Source organism: Serinus canaria, chromosome 5 (assembly GCF_022539315.1).
Source record: "Serinus canaria isolate serCan28SL12 chromosome 5, serCan2020, whole genome shotgun sequence".
NCBI classification, from domain to species: Eukaryota; Metazoa; Chordata; class Aves; order Passeriformes; family Fringillidae; genus Serinus; species Serinus canaria.
In genome coordinates this window covers 15,255,522-15,276,454 of record NC_066319.1, presented here as the reverse complement: position 1 = coordinate 15,276,454, position 20,933 = coordinate 15,255,522, and the positions used below count along the sequence as shown (strand labels likewise).

At 41.0% G+C, this 20,933-nt stretch overlaps 2 protein-coding genes across 4 annotated transcripts in view; both read left to right on the top strand.

Annotated features, from left to right (window-relative positions):
* CD81 (CD81 molecule) overlaps positions 1-20,933 on the top strand; it is a 548,624-nt gene that overhangs the window by 142,361 nt on the left and 385,330 nt on the right. The window lies entirely within an intron of this gene.
* Positions 1-20,933, top strand: part of KCNQ1 (potassium voltage-gated channel subfamily Q member 1) — a 333,003-nt gene that overhangs the window by 38,605 nt on the left and 273,465 nt on the right. For all 3 annotated transcript variants that reach the window (XM_018908036.3, XM_050975670.1, XM_050975671.1), the window contains exon 2: positions 2,131-2,221. In XM_018908036.3, the coding sequence (XP_018763581.2) occupies positions 2,131-2,221 (91 nt within the window). The remainder of the gene's footprint in view (positions 1-2,130; positions 2,222-20,933) is intronic.

Below are 20,933 nucleotides of genomic sequence, written 5' to 3'. Positions count from 1 at the left end.
CAAAGTTGAGTTTTGGAAGGCAACAAACAGTAGGCTCATACCAGAGGAGGAGGACACCATGTGTATTTGTTTAATGCCTTAATTTTGCACCTTCTGTTCCTTATGTGCAAAATAGGAATAGGAACCTTCTGTTCTTTATCTAAGCAAAAGAGCAATGCCAGTGTAACAGGGTGAGTAGCTCACTGCGGTGCTGTGCTGGCACCTTGTGGGTGTCATCTCTCTCATGCCAAAGGAACAGACAAGAAGCAGCAGTACCTGACCAAGCATCTTGGTTTTGCTTGGCATCATGTGTATTTGTGGTTATGAAGGTGTTTCATGCATCAGCCTGGTTAGAGTGCAGCAGTGAATTGTAAGAGCTTTTCTGGGGTGAAAAAATAAATTACTAAGACTGGAATGGGTCCATGTGCATGAAAAGCCATAAAAGTAAGCAGGTAGTGGGGTGAGTGGCACTTGATGCAGCTCTTACATCAGCATCAATTTCTCTAGTAGGAACAAGCAAAGAGATTTGGCAAACGATTGACCCTGAGTTTATCTTTTTGTCACTTCGGCACATGGACTTTCAACTTTGATGCTCATTAGGGGTTTGTGTTAGTTTAGGAAAGGGACAGGAACGGGATAGTCTTTGCTTTGGTTGCCCCCTTGTGGTTTCTTGTGCTGGCTGAGTTAAACATTCTAACGCGTGTACTGCTATTAAGGGGTGTAGTAACTGTGAGATGGTGCTTGCAACTCGTTGTTTGCTTTGAACTGCTAATTCTATGTATGTTGGACTTCGAATCCAGAGAGCCTCAGCTGTCTCTGTGCAGCTGACTCCGTTTATGTTCGCATTGTCGTGTGTATTGCTCTCATGCAATTGTGAGAATGCTGCAGACAGAAGGGCTGGATACTCAGGGAACATTTGTGTTATGTTTCAAATTACTGACTCACCTTTGCATTCTCCTGCTTTGTCTGCACAGATTGCTTGTGCTTAAGAATGCCCAAAGGCAGAGGTACAGGGTAAAATGAGAACTTTAGAAATGAAACAAACACCCACATACTTATATTTTGCTTAGGTAAAGTATATTTTTATATGGGTACTTGTATTAATAGATGATAATCTCTATCCTATCAATTTCATTATCTATTTGATTTTTGTGCCTAATTAGTTACAAACTTTAGCTCCATTATTCGATAGGACTGGACTCGATTTCTCAAAGGTCAGACTTGGTGTGAGAGGTCTCTTCCAGCCTTAATGATTCTGTGGTCCTGGCATCATTTTTTGTGTTTGCTTTGGACTTGAGTATGCTGTATCATGAAGCAATCATTGAGGGGTGTAGCTTAGGTCAACCTCAACTCAGTTTTGTTTTCTTGAGTGCTTGGACTTTCAAAAGATTCACCCAAAGAAGTGCTCACTTCTGTGAATAAAGGTGGAGGCTCTGGATGAGTTCAATGCCAATCTTGCCCTGGTTATATACTTCTCTTGAGTTCAGTTTTATTCATTATGTCAGTTCTCTTCTGTTGTGGGGTTTGGTTTTTTTTTTTTTTTTTTTTTTTTTTTTTTTTTTTTTTTTTTTTTTTTTTGAGTTAAAAGACGGTTAACTGTTTTAGAGTTGCCTAACAGGATGGGTGATTTAGTTATTGGATTTTTCAGCAAGTTTCAGTTTGGGGTCTTTTAGGGATCAATTATAAAAGACAGGATAGCACAGCCTATTAAACTTTGGCTTAGTTGTGTCCCGTCCCCCCCCCCCCCCCAGTTTATTGGGCTTTGGATCAGCAAAAAGGCAAATATTTGAAACATGTTTGGGGCTTGTGTGGTGACTTAGCCAAAGTAGTCCTCACAATAGGAAAGAGCAAGGAATGCTCTTTCCACGAGGGGCCAGGAAGCAGCAAATCTTAGAGGCAGGCTAAAGCTAGTGTTGCCATATGGTTTCATTTGATAATGTCCAACCCCAAACCTCAGTGTCTGAAGAGAAATAAACTATCCAACAGGAAGCAGGATGGTGCAACACTTACCAGCTGTGTTTAGGGATAATCCAATACCAATGACATTTCAGTGTAAACAGATGATTTGTGATGTCATAATTATCTATTCTCCCTATAGGTTGTTACACTGCCTTACATTATTTTAATTGCTTAATTTCTTTTCATTTGCAGCTTCCTTATTGTGCTGATCTGCCTTATCTTCAGCGTGCTTTCTACAATTGAGCAGTATGCAGCTCTTGCTACAGGGACGTTATTTTGGATGGTATGTACATGGACATGAATGTGATTGATGTGTGTTTGTTGTCACTGTGCAAATTCTGATCTCCCGAGCTAACACCACATCCAACAAAATGTTCCTCATGGTTTAATTGACAAGAGACTTTTCTCCTTTTCCCTAATGAGTCTGCAGAGCCACAGAAATTCCAAAAGTCATGGTAACCCAAAAATGAAGTGGTGTACCCTCTGTGGCCTGAGGACACCTGTGCTGTGTCCAACACATACAGCTATTCTAATTAAGCTTGAATCCCTCCTATTGCTTGGGTTAATACTTTTTTCAGCCATACTGAGGACCAGACACCTGGCCACAGCAGGGGAAAAAAGTAAGTGGAAGTCCTTTTATTTAGTGGATGTCATATCCAGCTTTGTTTCAGAAGGGGAAAACTCATGTCCATTGACTTTAAGACAGTTTGCTCTACCTGTCTTATGCTCTTTCCCTTCAGTAGAGAAAACACAGTCACTGTGGTTATAGTGCAGCAGTGCTGCAGCACAGATGTACCAACAAATGCTTCAGGAGTATTTGTGTCCTGCCAGCCTAGGTTTCATTGAAGAGCCTTAGTTTTGAGGTTGGAGAGGCGTGATTTTAAACATCCAGACTTTTTATGATTTTGTTGTACCTCACTTTGTGTTCATAAATGTTACTTAAATGTTTGTTCAAAACAGGTATTGTAGCAATGCTTCAGTGATATAATTAAGTGTATTAGCGCTGTTCACATTAAAAAGTTCACTTAAGACCCCCATCAGTTCCAATAATTTTTGTCTATTTATCTATCAAATATGCCAAGGTTCTATACCTAATATGAATGCTGTAAGAATAGGAATATAGCATATTAAATTTAGTGTCAATCATACTATTTCTGCATTAAGTGATTTCATTCCCGTGTATTATTTTTAACTAACTTGTAAGATGTTTGAACTCCTAGGTGTAACATAACTAGTGCCAGCTAAGAGCATCCACACCTTTATTTCTGCTTTCAGTACAATTTTTTTTGGTGGTTTGGCATTTTCTCCTTTGTACAGATTTAATTTGTTTTGGGTTTTTTTTACTCTATAACTAGTAGGGGTTTTTATCCATAACTTCTGCCAATGTCTGTGATGAGTTTAACTCCTTGTAATGTCTCACTCACCTTTGCAATATATCATAGTGTTTGACGTGTGTGTTGTCTCAGTGAAACAACTTCTAGTGACAACACACCTGGCAAGGTTTCATTCTCTGCCCCCACCCTGTGAAATCATGGAGCTTGTTTTGGTTTGTTCATCCTGTGCTCAGTGTGTGTTGTCTGTATCTGGCAGTGTGAGGTGCCTGCAAAGCATTCAGGGTTCCCCACAGTGTGTGGAGGATCCAGTGTTGTGTATTTCTGCTGCTCTGTATTATCATCCTCTCTCAGTAGTGAGGGAGTTGGTGAATGATGTATCAGTGTTCCTGTTCTGCAGAGTGAGAGAAACTGAGCTTCATTTCCAGAACTGAAATCCTACTGGCATGGTTTCACGGGAAATGAGCAGTTGTCTGTTTGTTCAATACTGGCAGAGGCTGGTGCTGTTTTCTTAAAGGATTAACTGTGGTAACTTCCATGGACCTGTGGGGATTATGGGGAGCCATCCCTCCAAAGCAGTAGATGGGCTCATGTGCTCTCTGCTCTATCCAGTTTTAGTGGGACTTTCCAAGGAGTTGTGGCATCTTGAAACACTAACATAAATGTCAGAATCTCACTCCTGTTGGCATCTACCCAGTGAAATCTCCTATTCTCCTATCCCTTAAGAGATTTTTCTTTGACTTTAAGGTAGTCAACTACCTTAAAGTCAGAGAAGTTGTTTTACTTTTGTTTACTTTTTGCAAGTTGTCAAAAGTAGATGTAACTGAATTCTTAGGGGGTGATTTAATCACAGAGGGCTGGTTGAAGAGAGACTGCAAAATGGAAAGAAGGAAGTAAAATAAAGTGTAACAGCCTGTAGGGATTAAGCCACAAAACTGGAAAAGACAGAGTGCAAGCTTCCAAACCAAATGGTGCTGTGAGGAGAAATGAAAGCTTAGGAGTGAACTCTTTCTACTGCTCTGCTGTAGGAATTAATTTGGTTATTGTGTCCATAGTAGGATTTTAAATTATTTGACAGTAGTGATTTTTATTTGGAGCCAGACAGTCAAGTTGGTAACATTGTCATTTTAGGTGAGCAAAGGAAGGCAAGCAATTTGATTGACAAAATAATACTAAATAAGAGAGCTCAAAGGAGCAGCAGAGTACCACCAACCTACCAGGAGGATGGGCATCCTGAAGATGGCTTTGGCTTGGGCTTAACTGAGAATGAAGGAGCTTTGGCCATGTAAGAGTTGGTGGTTTGAGACCTCAAGTAAAGCCATGAAACTGGAGTTGCATGGCACTGAAGATATGCCTTGGGAAAAGAACAGAATCTCTTCCTCCTGACTGGAAAACTAATTAAAGAAGACTATTAAAAGCACTCACAATTAATAGCTAGACTGCTTTATTTCTGCCAAATAGCCAAAGTATTTGGCTCTGACCCTGTAAAAGATCTGAGCACCTGCATAATTTCAGCAGGTAGTCTTTTTGAAAGCAGGGAGCCTGCTGGTCACATTGAAGTTACAGGTAGAAGCTGTGTGTGCCCTTTTTCATGAAAAAAAATTTCATGCTTTACTAATATAGTCATACAAGATATTACAATAACATGAAAGTAAAAGCTATAAAAGTAGTTGAGATTATATGTTATGGCAATTTCAGTTTGAAACTGGGTGGAAAAACCAATTTGGTGTAGTATATTAAAAATATATTATTTTGTAGTATATCAAAATATGGTAATTTATTTTATTCTGGAGGTGCTTGTCTTAAAATACCACCTCCCACTAGCACAGCACGAAACAAAAGATGGTATGCTGTCAATAATTTAAAAGCATTAAAAACCACTTCTATTTCTCCTAAAAGCAAGAAAAACACAGGCTTAGCATTGGAAAAATAAACAGGGGCAAGTTTATATGTGTTCCAAGTGGTGTTCCAGATTTAGACAAAAAGCTCACAATTAGCCGCCGAATCTTTCTCTACTTGTCACCACACTTCACGAGGCAAAGAGCCTTGATGAAAGCTATACCTAAATGCAGTTGTAATGGGAGATTAGGAGAGAATTGGCCTTTTGTTCGTTTCCAGAATGCAGTGAAAACTGTTTAAATTTGCATGTGTTTATTTTCCCTTTTTTTTTTTTTTTTTTTTTTTTTTTTTTTTTTTTTTTTTTTTTCACTAGATGGTGCTGTCGGAGGGGGTTTGACTCCAGTTACTCGCTGGCACTTGCCCAGCGTGAGCTGGAGCCTGAGCCAAGGCTGTGAAAGCATCATCATTTTGAAGAGCCCTGTGTACACTTGGCCCGTGTCAAACAGTGGTGCGGGAGAGCTTTTGCCATGACTCACAAAGGGAATGTGGTGTATCAGGGTAAAAATTGATTCTGAGACTACAATGTCTAAACTGTGGAAAAAAGTAATGCAGGGATGGATGTTCCCAGAGAGGCCATATTTTTCTTTTATTTTCATAAGCAAGGATTTTATGGTGCCAGAACACAGCAGAATGCTGTTATCTCAGCATGATCTAAGAAAATCCAAGTGCCTGATCCAAGGGGATTAAATATTCTGCTGAACCAAGGGATATTTGGTGTGCCTGAAAAAGCTATTTTCTGGTAGGAATCTCATTTCAATATTGATTCCCGCCAAATAAAAAAAAAAAAAAAAAAAGGAAGAAAAAGCTGTGTTTTTATGATGAAAGTATAAACTCTTTCCAGCTTTCTGTTCTAAGGTCCTTTTCTACTTTAGCATACTTCTTACTGAAGACATGAAACAATATTTGAACTTTAAAAAATACAAATTAAGATAAAAAGGCCATGGGTCTGGTTTATTAACATTTACTTTATTGCCATTGAAGTTATTCCTACCCTTATGAGAAACTGGTACAGAGTCTATGCCCATAGGAAATCTAGTTTATATTGCTTTTTTAATTTAATGTTTTGAGTATAAAACTTTGCTTTTGTTTGCCAGAGTTTTTTGTGGGTCTTTTGAGAGAGAAAGAGGAAAACACCTTCAGTTTTTGCTTCTGAAGGTGGTCTTCATAGGGAATACACAGTTCAAAGGGGTTCCAGCAGTTTTCTTTCCTGATAATATCCCTTGCTTAAGAAGGCCAGAATGCAGACTCACCCTCTGCATTGGTGCATTTTCATCCTTTTGAAAAATTAGATGAATTTAATATCTGTAAAATATGCCTGGTGAGAGCTCTAGAGATTAATCTAATCTACAGACTCTGAAGAACAGCTGTAGCTGAGAAAGTGAAAAATTTGTCCGTGCAGCCTCAGCAATGTCCCCTGGTCTGACCCAAAGTGAGGCCAGCTGGTGTAGAAGATGTGTCCAGTGGATTTATGGTCTTTAATCTTTTCCCTTTGTTGGACCTGCGGGAAGTCCTGTCCAGGGAGTCACTCACTGCAGCCTTTCCTTCTGTCACTCCTCTGACAGCTGAAGTGGAGAATCCCAGCTTTCAGTCAAAGCTGCCTTCTGTACATTTTAGTTTGTAGGCACAGTGCCAGCTGTGAGTGATCTCAAGGCTCAGAAAACATGATTAGAAATGAAAATTGCCCTCCCCTCTTTCAATGAGGTAACAGTGTAAGGAGTAGCTGGAGCAGGGATCTCCCCCTGGATGTGCACCCAGGTGTCTCTGGCTGCAGTTCAGCCCCTGGTTGTGATGGTTATGGCTGAGCTGTGCTGGCAGATAACGTGAGGGCTTCTCATCTGCCTCACTGCAAGATCAGCTGCCTTGGTTTGAAAGGTGGCTGGTAGTAAGATCTTAACTTGTTCCAGCTGTTCTCAGAGCAATCCCTTGTCAACTCCCCTGGCCTGCAGAAGAGAGTTATGCACTTAAAGTGAATGTGATGTTAAAGGGATTTAATTCATTCGGTTCAGAAGGCTGCGGGAACGTGCTTAAATTCTGCTTTATGTCCATTCTGAGCAGGTCAAAGGGAGCCAAATCAGATGCTCCTAAAGTGGAAATAAGGCTGTCTGGTCAGGACAGCTGGACCAATTTAATGAAATGGGTGCTTTCTTATTAAGAAAAAAAAAAAAAAAAAAATAGGCAAGCCTCTTGCTCTGGTTTGGTGTAGATGAAATCTGAGTTAGGGAGGAATGAAATGGTGATATGCAATGAAAGCATGCTAAGGCCAGTAAGGGAGAGATGAGCTGGTTTTGTTTAGACATGTGCTAAAAATCAAGAACTTGTAGAAGGGTGCTGGGGTTTCCCTTTAAAATCTGCAGAGGGCAGCATTGGCCCACGCTGTGTTCTCCTGGGGTGGATGCTTCTGACCTTGGATGGTGCCCTCTACTAGATAAAAATATATTTTGGAAGAAGTGAACTCTTAATAAAGAAATGTTTTTCCACGTGGGCTTGGGGAATTTTATATGAGTAATTAGCAATCACAGTTTGTGGAGAGGGAGATGGGAGAAAAGGGCCGTGTAAACATTGGTGCCAGAGAAAACTCTGTCAACTTTGTGGTGGAGCCTCAAGATTCATGCAGTTTGGTCTATTTTATTGCTCATCATGTGGATGGATTTTAGGGAAAAAAAAAAAAAACCAGAGACAACAATTAATACTTTCAGTGAAATGAATTGGGCAAGTGTTTGCATGGAGGAGAAAGAAAAAGTTCTTAAACTTGTTAAAGCACAGAAAGACTTCCATTATGCCCTGCCAGGTACACTCTTGGTATTATTAGATGTTTCCTATTCAGTTGGGATAAAAGAAAAAGTTTATTTTTCTAAATTTCTATAAAGTGGCCACCAAAAATGGCCTTTAGAGATATATATAAGAGTAAGCAGCAGTTTTTACAGGAAAAAGCCTATGTCTCTTTTTACATATATCCATACATTTCATCCAGAAGGTCCCCATTGTGGGTTTGAATTCTTATTTTAGTCTGCCACAAAAGAGTGGCTTGGATGTAGAAAATTGATTACCTCTGGCTTTGTTACAAAGTTTGAAAAGAAAAATCCCTTTCCCTGGGATTTCTGTACCTGGAGTTGTGTGCTGGCATAACACTGAACACTGCCATTTAGAATAAAGTCTGCATCTCCATCGCTGTGCAGGAAGGAATTTAGCATTTATGCCCATTGGGATGAGGTGGCTGTGGAGTACCAGGCATTTTTTGGGGCTCAGACTCCGGAGACTGAGATGGGCTCTGGGAAGAGCGAGTCCCCCAAGCTGAGCTCAGGGTGGGGATGGGGGCAGCCTGTGGCCAGCACAAGCCACCAGTGATGGATTGGTGCCATCTGGGGGCTCCTTGGTGGCCCGCATGCTCTGACACGCTGATGGTCCTCCCTGGGGGCTCTGCCAGAGACCAGGATGAGCAGGGTGCCACAGTGTCCAGCTCGTGCCCAGCTTGTCAGGCATGAGCTGCAGCAGTGTGAAAGTTTTCAGGAAACACTGCTTTTAAGGTGTATGAGGATTTTGAGAAGTGAGAGATGTGTTCTCTGGAGTTATTGGTTTTTCACCTGTTCTCCAGAGCTCGTATTTGCCTTCATAATTCACACAGTGGTTTGTTTCTTTATTTTTAAGAATAGGTACATTCCAATAAATTGTGTTCAAGGTGCAGACAAGAAAATGCCATCACTGAAAGTGGCATTTTCATTCACAGTTACATTTATTATTCAATTTTGTCAAATTTCCTACTTTAAGGGTTAAAGTTTGACTAAACTTTCCTGGGGTGTAAATCCACGTCAAACTTGGAACATCAGCTTGGTAAACTCCAAAAGAAGCACAGTAAACATATTTCTTTTGAAATTATACATATTTCTCACTATTTATTATTTTAGTAAACAAGCAGAGTAATACAAATTCTATCTAGGAAAAAGAAATTTAAAACCGTGGAATACTGGTGCATGCTATAGCCAAGCAGTGAAAAGAAAGATTTTTAAATTTAGGATTTATCTGGATTAGTGTGTAATGTTTGCAGTGACAGGTGTTTCCTTTATGCTTTGCCCAAATGTCTGGAAAGTAGTTTGTCATTAAGTGCTACATTCAGTGTGTATCTCAATTTCAGTATAACTGGAGGGTCTCTGGCTTTGTTAGGTCCTTGTTTTCACATCTGACCTCAGCCAGCTGGAGTCTATTGTTTTAAGCGTAATGTAACAGCTGACATAACATAACGGATATCAAGCTGAAAAACTGAAACAGGGCCGTGAACTGAGGCAAAGGGAGGGGAAAGGGAGAAGCTGGGAGGAGAGACAGGGGCACAACTAGCTTCATGATTCAAAGTGGGAGTTGCTGGCTTGTTTTCCCAGGGGGAATTAGCTAGGAAATAATGGGATGAGTCTGTTGAAGTTCTATTTGCAATTGATTACATATGATAGACTACTGAGACAGGTTTGAATTTGCCAGCTGTCACTTGCTGGTGGCTCTTGAATGGCTTTAAGTGGCCCTTGGTAGGCAGAACTGGAATAAACTCTGCAGGTGTGGTGTAACTGTAGTGCAGAAAAGCAGCAAGTGCCAGTGCCTAAGAAGAAGGGAGCTTCCAGGAGTTAGTAGAGAGAAAATAACTTCAATTGAGTGTATTAAGAACTTTATTTTGCAATGTTGGGTTAAGCGGGTTCAATTAACTGGCTAAAAACCCAAAATCAAATGGACTTCTTGGTGGCTTTCTTTTTCTTGGCAGTTTCCAACTTCTGTGAGTTTATTTTCTAAAAAAGCTTCATTATTTTGTTTCTTGACTTCTGTGTTTGACAAGAGCAGAGTGCATCTCAGCACTGAGATCTAACTGCTCTTGGAAGGACAATGAGTAAATGAACATCCTGTTAGAAATTTGCCAGGCCATGAAAAAAGTGACAAATATCTGGCTTTGTGCACAACAACATGGGAGAATACTCTTATTTCTTCATATGTATTTATGTATATGCTTCTTTACATGTGTATTTATATATAGAATATTTCTTTATTCATCAATAATTTGAAGAAAAAATTACTTCTAGCTGGATTTCATTTGTATTGAGTAGAGTCTCTGGCAATTCTGCCCTACTGAGAGTTTATTCCATGGCTTTAGGCAAGGGGGGTAATGCCTTGCCTTTCAGGGGGGGAAAAAAGGCAAGACTGTATGCTGGCTTTTTTTTTCTTAAAAGTATATGTGCAGAGGCAACTAAGTTCTGTTCTACGTTTTTAAGTGAAGCTTTTATGGCACGAGCCTTGCAGTTGTGCAGTGTGTTTAACTTTGTGTGTATGAGTCGTCATCATGACTTCAGTGGAGCTTCCTGTGTGCATAAATATTAACAGGATCAGGATGTAATAGGAAAGATTTCTTCAACAGAGTCTGCTTGTACTTAGGGGTAACCTAGGAAGCATGAGTTTGATTTATGTAACTTCAAACTGTATTTATCTCACATTTAATGTTTTAAATGTATTTTTATCTAGTTTACTGTTATGTTGTCGGTATAAAAAAATGTCATCGTGACTGAAGCATGAGTTGTGTTAAACTTGTCTTGCACAGAGAGTTTCTAGGATTGCTCCTGTTGTACTATGGGGCCCAATTCTGCTTTATCTCAGCAATCAGAAAGGCCTTGTGAAAGTTTATTAAAGCTGTTGGTTCGGTGGCTAGTAGTATTTAGCACGGGCATTTATGTTTTATCTCAGCTTATAAAAGAAATGAATTTAATTGTGGAGCTCAGAACGTGGTGTTTGTGCTGAGCTGCTGGAGAAGTCTGGACAGCCCAGGGAGCTGCCACGTGCTGCGCTTTCCTTTCCGGGCTCGTGGCTGTCCCCTGCCTTGGGAGCAACAAGGATGGGTGCCCACGTGCCCTGGCAGCCACAGCAGCTGGAGGCTCTGCAGCAGAGTAAGTTCTGTAGTCTTCTGAGGGACCTTATATTATATATTTATATCCCAAATATTGGGATAAATGTCCTAAAACCGCTGCACTGCTCAGCTATCCCTGCTGGTCACTGATTTCAGGGACCTGTACCTTAGTGCATTGCTTACATCAGGTATTTCCACCTAACCCATGCACCAGGAGGATATTTTTCAGATGTTGGGGAACCAAGAGCTGTGACTGGCGCTCAGAAACAGCCAGACTTTGAAGTACTAACAAAATAACCAAAATGCCTGTTTTCACACCCAGTCTGTGAAAGCAAGCTGTGTGCTGCCTCGCTTTGATGGTTTCCCTTATGCTAATGACACTGAGGCTGGCCTCTTTTTTTCCTCCAGCATGTTGTTAACATCCTTGTTTAGGCACCTTTCAGAACCTCTCCTTTTTGCTGTTGTTTCTGTCAGTTTGACAGGATGTGTGCACACGTGGAACGCATGCAAAAAGGAGTTGATTTACTTGTCCTTTATTCCCCTGCAGCTGTTGCCCAGATCAAGGTGAGAAAGGGTGTCTGCTGTGGAGGGGATTTGTCTGTTCCATGGTTCCCTGCAGCACGGGTGGGTGCAATGCATTTAGGTGCTGTTTTGGCTGCAGCGCTGCAGCGCCAGTTTTTAGTTGGATTGCGTGTGTGTGATGACTGACCTCCATCTGGCCCACAGGCAGGGAGCTTGACAGCTACCTTCTAGGAGCTGCTCCAAGTCATTGATTTAGTATATGGAGCTCAGAATGAGTTATACTCACTGGCCAAGGCTGGGGGAAAGGGAGGAGAGAAAATTAAATATTTACTAATCTTACTTCTGTAATGCCTCGCAAACACGAGTGTGCTTAACCTTGCAGCGTTCCTGGGAGGTGAATATTAGCAGTTTTATGTGCAAAATCGGGTGATCCATAGCTTTTCCACTCTAAGCTGGCTTTGTGAGATAAATCCTTCAGAGAACCCAGGCTGCACTTTCAAGAGGGGGTTTCAGCCTACATCAACTGGCACTGCCACCTGAAGAAATGATCCTGCTGCTCCATTCCTTCTGCCAACACAAGCATTTATGCAGCTCTGTTGTCAATTGCCTTGGAGAACCCAGATGGGTTCAAATTAACCTTTTTTTTGGCCAGATGAGATTGCTTCTTTTGGCAACAGTTCTGGCTTAAACTGTTTGTGGAACTGTAGAGTAAGATTTGTTAGCTTTTGATAGTTAAAAGTGTGATGGAAACTTTATCTGCAACACAATTTACAAGCAGACTCATGTGTTATTCTTCTGAGAAAGGACATTATTGTTGTTTCCATTACAGCCCTGCCTGAAAGATCGAGTACAGCACCTAGTGGAGTGTGGAGCCACATGCTCTGAAAGATAGCTCCTACCCTCATGGGCTTTGCAGCCCAAACAAAGTGGTTGAAAATGTAAGGGGAAGGAAGTTCTGAGTGGGCTCTTGCACAGCCAGGCACTGAGGCAGAGAAAACACAACTTCCAGAAGTCCCAGCTTTGGCCTGATCCAAGCATTCTGGTTGAGTGATGGGCCTCAGCAGTTACAACACCGAAAAGGAAAATATATTTAACTTCTTGTCTCATTTCTTAACTTAGAACTGTGAAGGCTCTGGTTTGGTGGGGTTTTTTTTGCCCCCCAAAAGCTGAGATTTTGCCCCTCATTTTACACGCTGAAGCTTGTGCCTCTCATGTGTTGATTTGACTAAATAATGAATTAAGTAGCATTTTATGTTTACTTTTCATCTGTTTTGCTGCAGGACAGCGGGGTTGCAGCCTGACAGCTGATTGAGGCCAACTTGGCTGAGATAAGTTTCTCCTGCAGGTCTAGACCTGCCCACCATAATCCAGAGCTGGTTATTGAACCCGCGTTGGCAGCTGGGCCATCTCTACAAACAAAAGCTGTTTTGTTCAAGCTCAGCTAGAACAGGCAGGGTGCAGGTAGGTTTGCAGATGCATGTCTCTCTGGAAATCTTAAGAAGCAGTCATCTGCTAGCTCTTTGCTGCAGGCCCTCCGTGGGATTCACCCCTGCCCAGAGCTGGATTGGACTGTGCTCACTTTCATGGTCTGCTGCAGTGCCCAGCTGCCCCAGAAAGCCTTTTGTACTTCTGCCACCAAAGATGGTTAAACCTCCTGTGGTGGTAACAGAGGGGGCAAAGGGCACTTCCACAACAGGTTCCCCCTTGTTCAGCTTTGTGGGTGGTAATCTCTGAGATGAGAAGTGCAGGAATGAGCAGCAGGGTGGGGTAGTATCTTCCATCTCTCTCTGCCTTTGAAGTGATGGGAGGCACGTGGTTGCACATGTCAGTGTAGCCTAGTCCCACAGGGTATAATTGTACTATTATGTCATCGTTATTATTAATACAATAACAGGCACATTTGGGGTTGAATTAGTACAATTTTTTTGATAAAAAGGGGAAAAAAAAATACCCCCACAACCAAGCCCCAACTCTCACGTATCTCTACACAGAATATAAAATGTGCATGTAGAATAGTCTTGAAACAGCAATTTACCTTCCAGATTCTTAACAGGTGTGATTTTAAATGTATTAATATATATATATATAAATTTTTAAATGCTCCTTGGATATGAGTGGGATTTTTCAGATGCAAGGACACGTGTTTTCATACTCACATGTTAGGATTCAACTCATTAGTGAAACTGTTAAATATTTAACCACTGTGAGTCATACACCTTTTTAAAGCAAACAGAGTTGAAAAGGATTTAAAGAAATAATTCTTCCCTTACTCCTAATTCTAAACTGTCTTAGGAAGTTGTTATCTCATCCACAAGGAAAAAAATTCAAGAAAATTAGGGGCAGTGTTCTGACTCTACAAGTCAACTTTACAATGGTATGTGCTTGCAAATACATTTGTGATACTTTGAGTAAGGTGGAGGCAATAGATCTGGGATCTTGTAGACCTTTTAAGCAGCAGAAGTTTGCAGCATGAAATGAATTGAAATGAATAACTTTGTAAACAGAAACCTATATTTGTATTTTGGCAACAGAACTAGGAAACTCCATGCTACAGTGTAGAAAAAATGCTTTCAAGTAGTATAGCAATAATGTGAAATTTCCTTTCCTCTTCTTAATTGATTATGTCAGGTTAATGGCCGATGAGTCAGAGGTGAGAAGCTCAGCCATGCATCAAGTCACACAAAAATGCACACGGTGTCCATTCTGTCCAACAATTCCCAAAACAAACAGGGTCTGTCAATCTTTACTTTGTCCAGGTCAACAAACCATGATACTGAAATGCTAGTGCAGACATTAAGAGAAATTCTGATTAGGAGAATTTCCTGTTTCATGAGTTGATTTGACTTTTGGAAAGCAGCTGAACTCTGGTTTCTAGGTGTTCAGACACAAGGGACTGCTAGCTTTCAAGTCCCAGGCAACTCCAGTTATTTTGTAGCTTATGTGCCAGGGGTGTTTCTGTCTTTAAAACCAAGTCATATCTTCATGGACGTGTAATGAGCACTCACAGCCCAGAAAGCAGCTGGGCTCTGGGCAGCAGGTTGAGGGAAGGATTCTGCCCCTCTGCTCTACTCTGGTGAGAGCTCACCTGCAGAGCTGCACCCAGCACATAAAGGGCATGGACCTGTGGGAATGAGTCCAAGAAGATGGTCAGAGCACCTTCCCTTGGAGGAAAAGCTGAGCATTAGCTTTATTTAGTCTGGAAAAGAGAAAGGCTTGCTGCCTTCCAGTACCTAAAGGGAGCCTACAGGAAAGATGGAGAGGGACTTTTCATGAGAACATACAAGGTCAGGACATGGAGGAATGGCCCCAAACTGAAAGAAAGTAGGTTTAGATTGGTTATTAGGAAGGAATTCTTTACTGTCAGGGTGGTGAGGCACTGGCACAGGTTGCCCAGAGAAGCTGTGGCTGCTCCATCCCTGGAACTGTTCAAGGCCAAGCTGCATGGAGCTCTGAGCAACCTGGGATAGTGAAAGGTGTCCCTGCCCATGGCAGGCGGGTTGGAAAGAGATGATCTTTAATGTCCCATCCAACCCAAACCATTCTGTGATTCTATGATCTGTGCCCTAACTGCTGATTTCTTCTGATTTTGTGTCTGTAATTAGCTTTTACTTGGAAAGAAGAGACTAGTGTTTGTAAATATAGAGGGTAAGGAGTTTTCTTTTGGTAATTTTCTCCCTGCAGGGTTGCTAGTGCTTCTTGGTAGGAAAAAAGAGTCAGTGATTATTCAGAAAAATATCCTCTGGCACTTTAAATCTCTATTAAGTAGAGTCAGGTAACAGGGTCTTTTTAATGTAATGACTCTTCAGCTCTGTAGTTCCTGTAGATTTCCCACAAATGTGTGGATTATTGCTACTTACATCTGGTATGGTGAACATCTGGAAAATAGTAGGTGAGAAGTGGGATATTCTGCTGCTGTGCCTCTTGGAACATAGAATGGAATAAAAGTGCAGGAGAGCATCACAAATAGTCTTGGTGTTAGATGGAGAAACATTGGTTCACTATGGAGAAAACAAGGAGACAAGCAGGAGAAACATCTTTCTGATGGCAGTTACCTGAGAAACCGGAATTGTCTGTTCCTTGAAAAAGCTGTTTCTTTCTCCTTGCTACCTAATTGGGTGAGGCATTGACAAAGTTGGTAACAGGTATTTAATTCCTCCTGCTGTTTAAGGGATGTGTTGAGTTAGAGCTCTTTCACTTTAGCAAAAGTGTTTGCTTTAAAGAGCTGGCGGAAGGCGGTGGATGCTGTCAGTGAGACCTTTCATGCGAAGGTGTGCGAAGTGGAGGGAGGAATGTCAGGTGCCTTGGATGAGGGATGAAATGTAACTTCTGTTTATTTGTTATTTCTTGGATTAGGGACTGCTTGAGTATTATAATTTCTTAATGAATTGCAAATTTTCTTGTGGAACTGTATCTTCTGTCATTCTTTCCCTAGCTTGAATTTAAAAATCATTACTGACTGGAGCAGTCTACAAGGCATGGAGAATCCAAATACCCAGAAAGCCAATGTCAGTTAACATTTGGGGGAGCTTGTATTGCCCTCCTGGATGTGCATCTAGCCTACATGCACAGTACAGCTTTGCTTGCCTGTCAGCTTTTTAAAATTAAAATGTCTTTTAATCACTTCTATATAAATATTAATCCCAACCCTTATCTTAAAAGGCTCCAGGACCCAAGGTATTGTGAACATTTTAAAACAAAAATGAAAATTGAATGAGGATGGGGAATTATTTAGAACTGCAACTGTTTTTCTTACTTTATGTTAGTCCTAGATATAAGGCTGAAAAAATCACTAAAAATCCTGGGAAATAATTTTGGTTTGTACCTCTTTATTTGTTTTATTTCCTAGTAAGGTGCTTTTCACGTGCCGTGGGAGCAGAAGGAAAAACAATGGCATCTGACTGACCAGAATACAGTCAGTGATACACAGAACAAAGAAGGCTTCTTATTTGTAATCTCTTGGGTCTTTATTCATCTCAATTCATAACAGAGGAAATCAATAATTTTCAGTTGCTTTGGTAAAGTAGTATTAGGCCAAAATCAAGCAGTTCTTTTAACAAACGAGCTTACTGCAATGTTCCTGGCTGTAAGGCTAAAGTTTCAAAGCAGTGTGCTTTTTACTTTGATTTATTTATTGTCAGTAGCTTATCAGGCCTTTGTTTGAATTGTTTGCCATTGTGGGCAGCCAGAAATCGAACTTTATGTAATATAATCTATCTGTCACTTAGTATCAGTTCCCTAACAGTGATGCTAACACATTCAGACTTTAGCATCTGGACCTCGCACTTGAGTTTTCAGCCACGAGGTAGGGTCTAATGTTTCAGTGCTTTCACATAGTCCCTTCCTAGCTATTTCCCATCTGTGTGTGGCTGTCCCACTTCCCTAGGGGTCAGTCACTAGTGCTGCCAATGTCACCAGACAAGCCTTTTCCCAAGAGAAATTTTGTTTAAACTGTATCACATGTTAAACTCTGCCAGATTGCTGGATTCATTGTCTTCACATCCAAAGTCAGGAAAATGATAGTACAGCAGAAAGTTGTGGGATTATGCTTGAGCATGTCTCTAAGATGAATATATAGCTTTTTATTTCATGGGCCAATTCCAAAAAAAGCAGTTCTCCAGTCTCCTTTAATGATTTAAAGAAGAAAGGCCAAAGTATGGGAAGATAAGATGTGATTGCAGGAAAGACAAAGAACAAGCATTAGAGTCTACAGCTGGGCTCTCACCCTCCCTGACAAAGTCAGTTCTTGAAAGAAAAATCTGTAATAGTTAATGTACTAAGTGTTATTAGAATTTGCAATCTGCCTTCTACCTCCTGCAGAGCCTTTATGGCTCTCAGGCTTTTCTGGGAATGTGCCTTCACGCTTTCCTAGCTGGAGAATACCTTGGAAGAAAGCAGGCAAGCCTGTCCTTGAGCAAGAGGAAAATTCACACCCACCCTGGGCTTCCTGTGAGCTTTGAAGAACGTGATTCTGTGATTGCTGCACCTATTTCATGTGCTCCTGGCAGTGCCTGGGAGCTGGCTGTAAATGAGGGCCCCTTTGTCCTTTGGGCCCAAATAGAGCAGGGAGAGTGAAGTATTGAAGGATAAAAGCAGTAGGAGGCTGGACTGACTGAAGGACACTTCCTCAGACCTGTGCTCATTTTGTAAATCACAAATTTTCTGTTGGCACTAATGATGGAAGTCCAAACCAACAAACAGGGTGTCTCTTCTCATACACCCTCCCTCTGTTTTCTTCTGTGAATTGGCTTCTTGGTTGAGGTATTGATTCAGAAGTTGGAAAGCTCCACTAGAGCCAATGAGCAGGGAGCTTAGCCCAGAGCAATACCTCCTCTGTCTCTTGAGCAAGTAGCAGCGAGGGAATGAAACTTCCCTGAAAACATCTGGCAGAGCTGAGCTGTGCCAGTACAGCCTTCCTCCCCCAGGGAAGATGACTGACTCCCAGGGTGGGGCCAGATCAAAAGGAAGGTGCAGGGAAACGGAAACAGGGGTGAAAAGGGATGCCAGAATGTTTAAAACATAGCTGCTGCATCTGTCTAGTGGTCTAGCTCCTGTTTGTGAAATAAATTTCATGAAAGATGCACTTATTTATGTTAGCCTGTGATATGTAGGCCTAGACCAACTGGCATGTTTTAAGAGTTGGGAAAAGGAAGCACTTTTTGCTTTAATGTAATTTAGTCTAAAAATCTTTGAAGTAAAATAAACATTGTCTTTTAAGTAGCCAAAGGCATTTACTATGTTTGCAAAGACCTTTGCTCTTTGCAGTCTGGTTTGAGGAGATTTGGTTTTGTCTACAAGAAAGAAAAATATTTGTGAGCTTCCTTTTGATTCCGGGACTGCCACTTCTGTGTGTGAGGTGGAATTGTACAAAACTTCATTTTACTCTTACTCCAGAGCAGAGAGACACTGCTAGTGGAGGGGTCTGGAAAAGCTGCATGAAACTCTTTCTTTCAGGATTTGCTCTGAAGAATGGTGGGTTGTATTTGTTTTGATTTCCCTCCCTGCAGTGCTGCTGCTTGGACTGGCACTAAGAGTGGGCTTGATATGGGTGCTTTTGGGAGAGGTGGCCTTTATGAGCCTAAACAGGTCAGGAACTGTCCCTGAAAGTGTCATGTGTGATCCCACCTGATATTTGGAGCACCTTTCAGATCTATGAGACATTCAGTGATCCTGCATGGTGAAGTCTGTGTTCATCTGGTGTGATTAACTCTGCTGGCAGGGACAGATTTATTATTAACAATGGAAACCCTGTGAAACATGACAAACCTTGAAGATGAAAAATAGCATTTTTAGCTCATTTTGTTATTATCCTCCCTGCCTGCTGAACCATGAAGATATGTGGACTGGACCAGTCCTGGAAATGCATTTGTAAGCCTTAAATATCAATACTTGCTGCACTATTGTTAAGTTTAGTGTATACAAAGGTTTCACTTGTAATATAAATGGTGAGCTACAGATGCTTGTTCCCTCCTTTCATGGGAAGGGTTCTTAAATCCAGGTTTGGTACCTACTGGTTGTATTTTTTCAATGCAATCAGAATGAAGTTGTGGCCTTTTGTGGAGCTTTGTAATTCACAGAACTATTGATCTTACCCAGTTCAGTGCAGCATTGCTGCTGATTCAGAGTAAAGAACTCTGGTTTGTCTTTCTACACAATCAGTGTGTGAAAGGACAGAAACAATGAGTGATGAACTGGCCACAGCCCCCCTTCCTGGGGTTCCCCTGCCCCTCTGGCAGGGAGGAGGCACAGAATCTGAGTGTCAAGTTCAGCCTTGGAAGAAGGAAGGGGTGGCTGGAAAGTGTTTCAAGATTTGGCTTTGTTTCTCATTATCTTGCTCTAATTTGATTGGTAATAAATCAAACTGATTTCCCCAAGTGGAGTCTGTTCTGCCCAAGACAGTAACTGGTGATTCTTCTCTCCCTGTCCTTATCTTGACCCATGAGCCTTATATATTCTCTCTCCTGACCAGCTGAGGAAGGGAGTGGCTCTGGTGGTATCCAGCCAGGGTCAAAACCACCCATAGAAAGGGTGTACACCTTCTGTAATAAAGTCAGAAAACACCTTGAAGTGTGAGAATGTGATTCTGGTAAACAGATAAACACACCAGATTAAAAACCAAACCAACCCCGCCTAAAAGACTTGACCTCAAGAAAATAAGCCACACAGAAGCAAACAAAACCTACTCTGATGTGAAATGCTTGATTTTCTGGTAGTAAAATACTAAGGTAAAAATATTTAATGTATTCAAATAGCTTTTGCCGAATACCAACAACCACACATGAGTTTTTCTGCTGTCCTCTGAATTGTTTATCAGGGAAAATACTTAAATCCTGCTTTTGCCACTAAATCTTTCAAAAAAGAAAAGAAAATCACACAGGAAAGGTTTGTGTATATGAGAGAATTTTGCTTGCTTATGTTGTTAGAGCTTGATTTTGCTCTTTGAATGTAAGGTTATGTTTAAAAGCTGCCTTCTTCTGGCATCTACTGAGGTTATGTTCTTCAGAACTCTTTATATGGGCTAAAATAAGCACTAGTAGTTAAACAAATATGCTACAGTGAAAGCAAATGCTTTGATCAAGTATTGTTGACAAATGTACTGTTACAGAAAGCTTTAAATAACATGTTTTATTTCTGACTTGCTGTAGTGCATGGCATTAGATGAATCAAAACAGGTGGATTTTAAATGTTTTAGAAACTGGTGGTTCATCAAGAATTACAGTAGTGCAATATTTATGTCTTTCAGTAAGTGCGTTTAAAAACACATTTGGCAATAAATACATCATTTAGGTACATGACCAAAAACTTAATTCAAGGAAAAGTTTTAATTCAAAGAAAAGTTCAAGAGAAACTATGACATTGCCTAACCTTTTGCATGTATCTTGAACCTAGCTACTTATTTCTGTTGGGACAGAGATTTCTGCTTTGGGTGGTGTTTATGGTGTCTGGAGCACCTGTACAGTGCAACCTTCTGCAAGGGGAATAGCAAAGACTTAGCTACAAGAGCCTCAAACTGCAGCTTGTCCTCCTAATATTTGTGAGATACTCTCATGTAGCTGGTCACTTCTACTGCAGTTGTAAGGTCTGCAGTGATTGTCACTCAAAGCAAGGTGCCTTTTGGACAGAGAAAGACATAGCTGTTGATTTTAAACACATAGAGACCCTTGCCATCATATAAATGCCTTAAGGAGCTTTCCTGTGCCAAAAACTTAGAGCTGTGATCTGCTGGATACAAACACCTTGATGAATTGGCACAAAAAGTGACAAGTTAGCAGTAGCAGCTTTTAAATATGTTGCACCACAAAACATAGTGCCTAAAAAGGAAGAATCCCTCTAAATTTTTGGGGAGTTTGAGATCTGAGCTATATAAATGTGAGAAG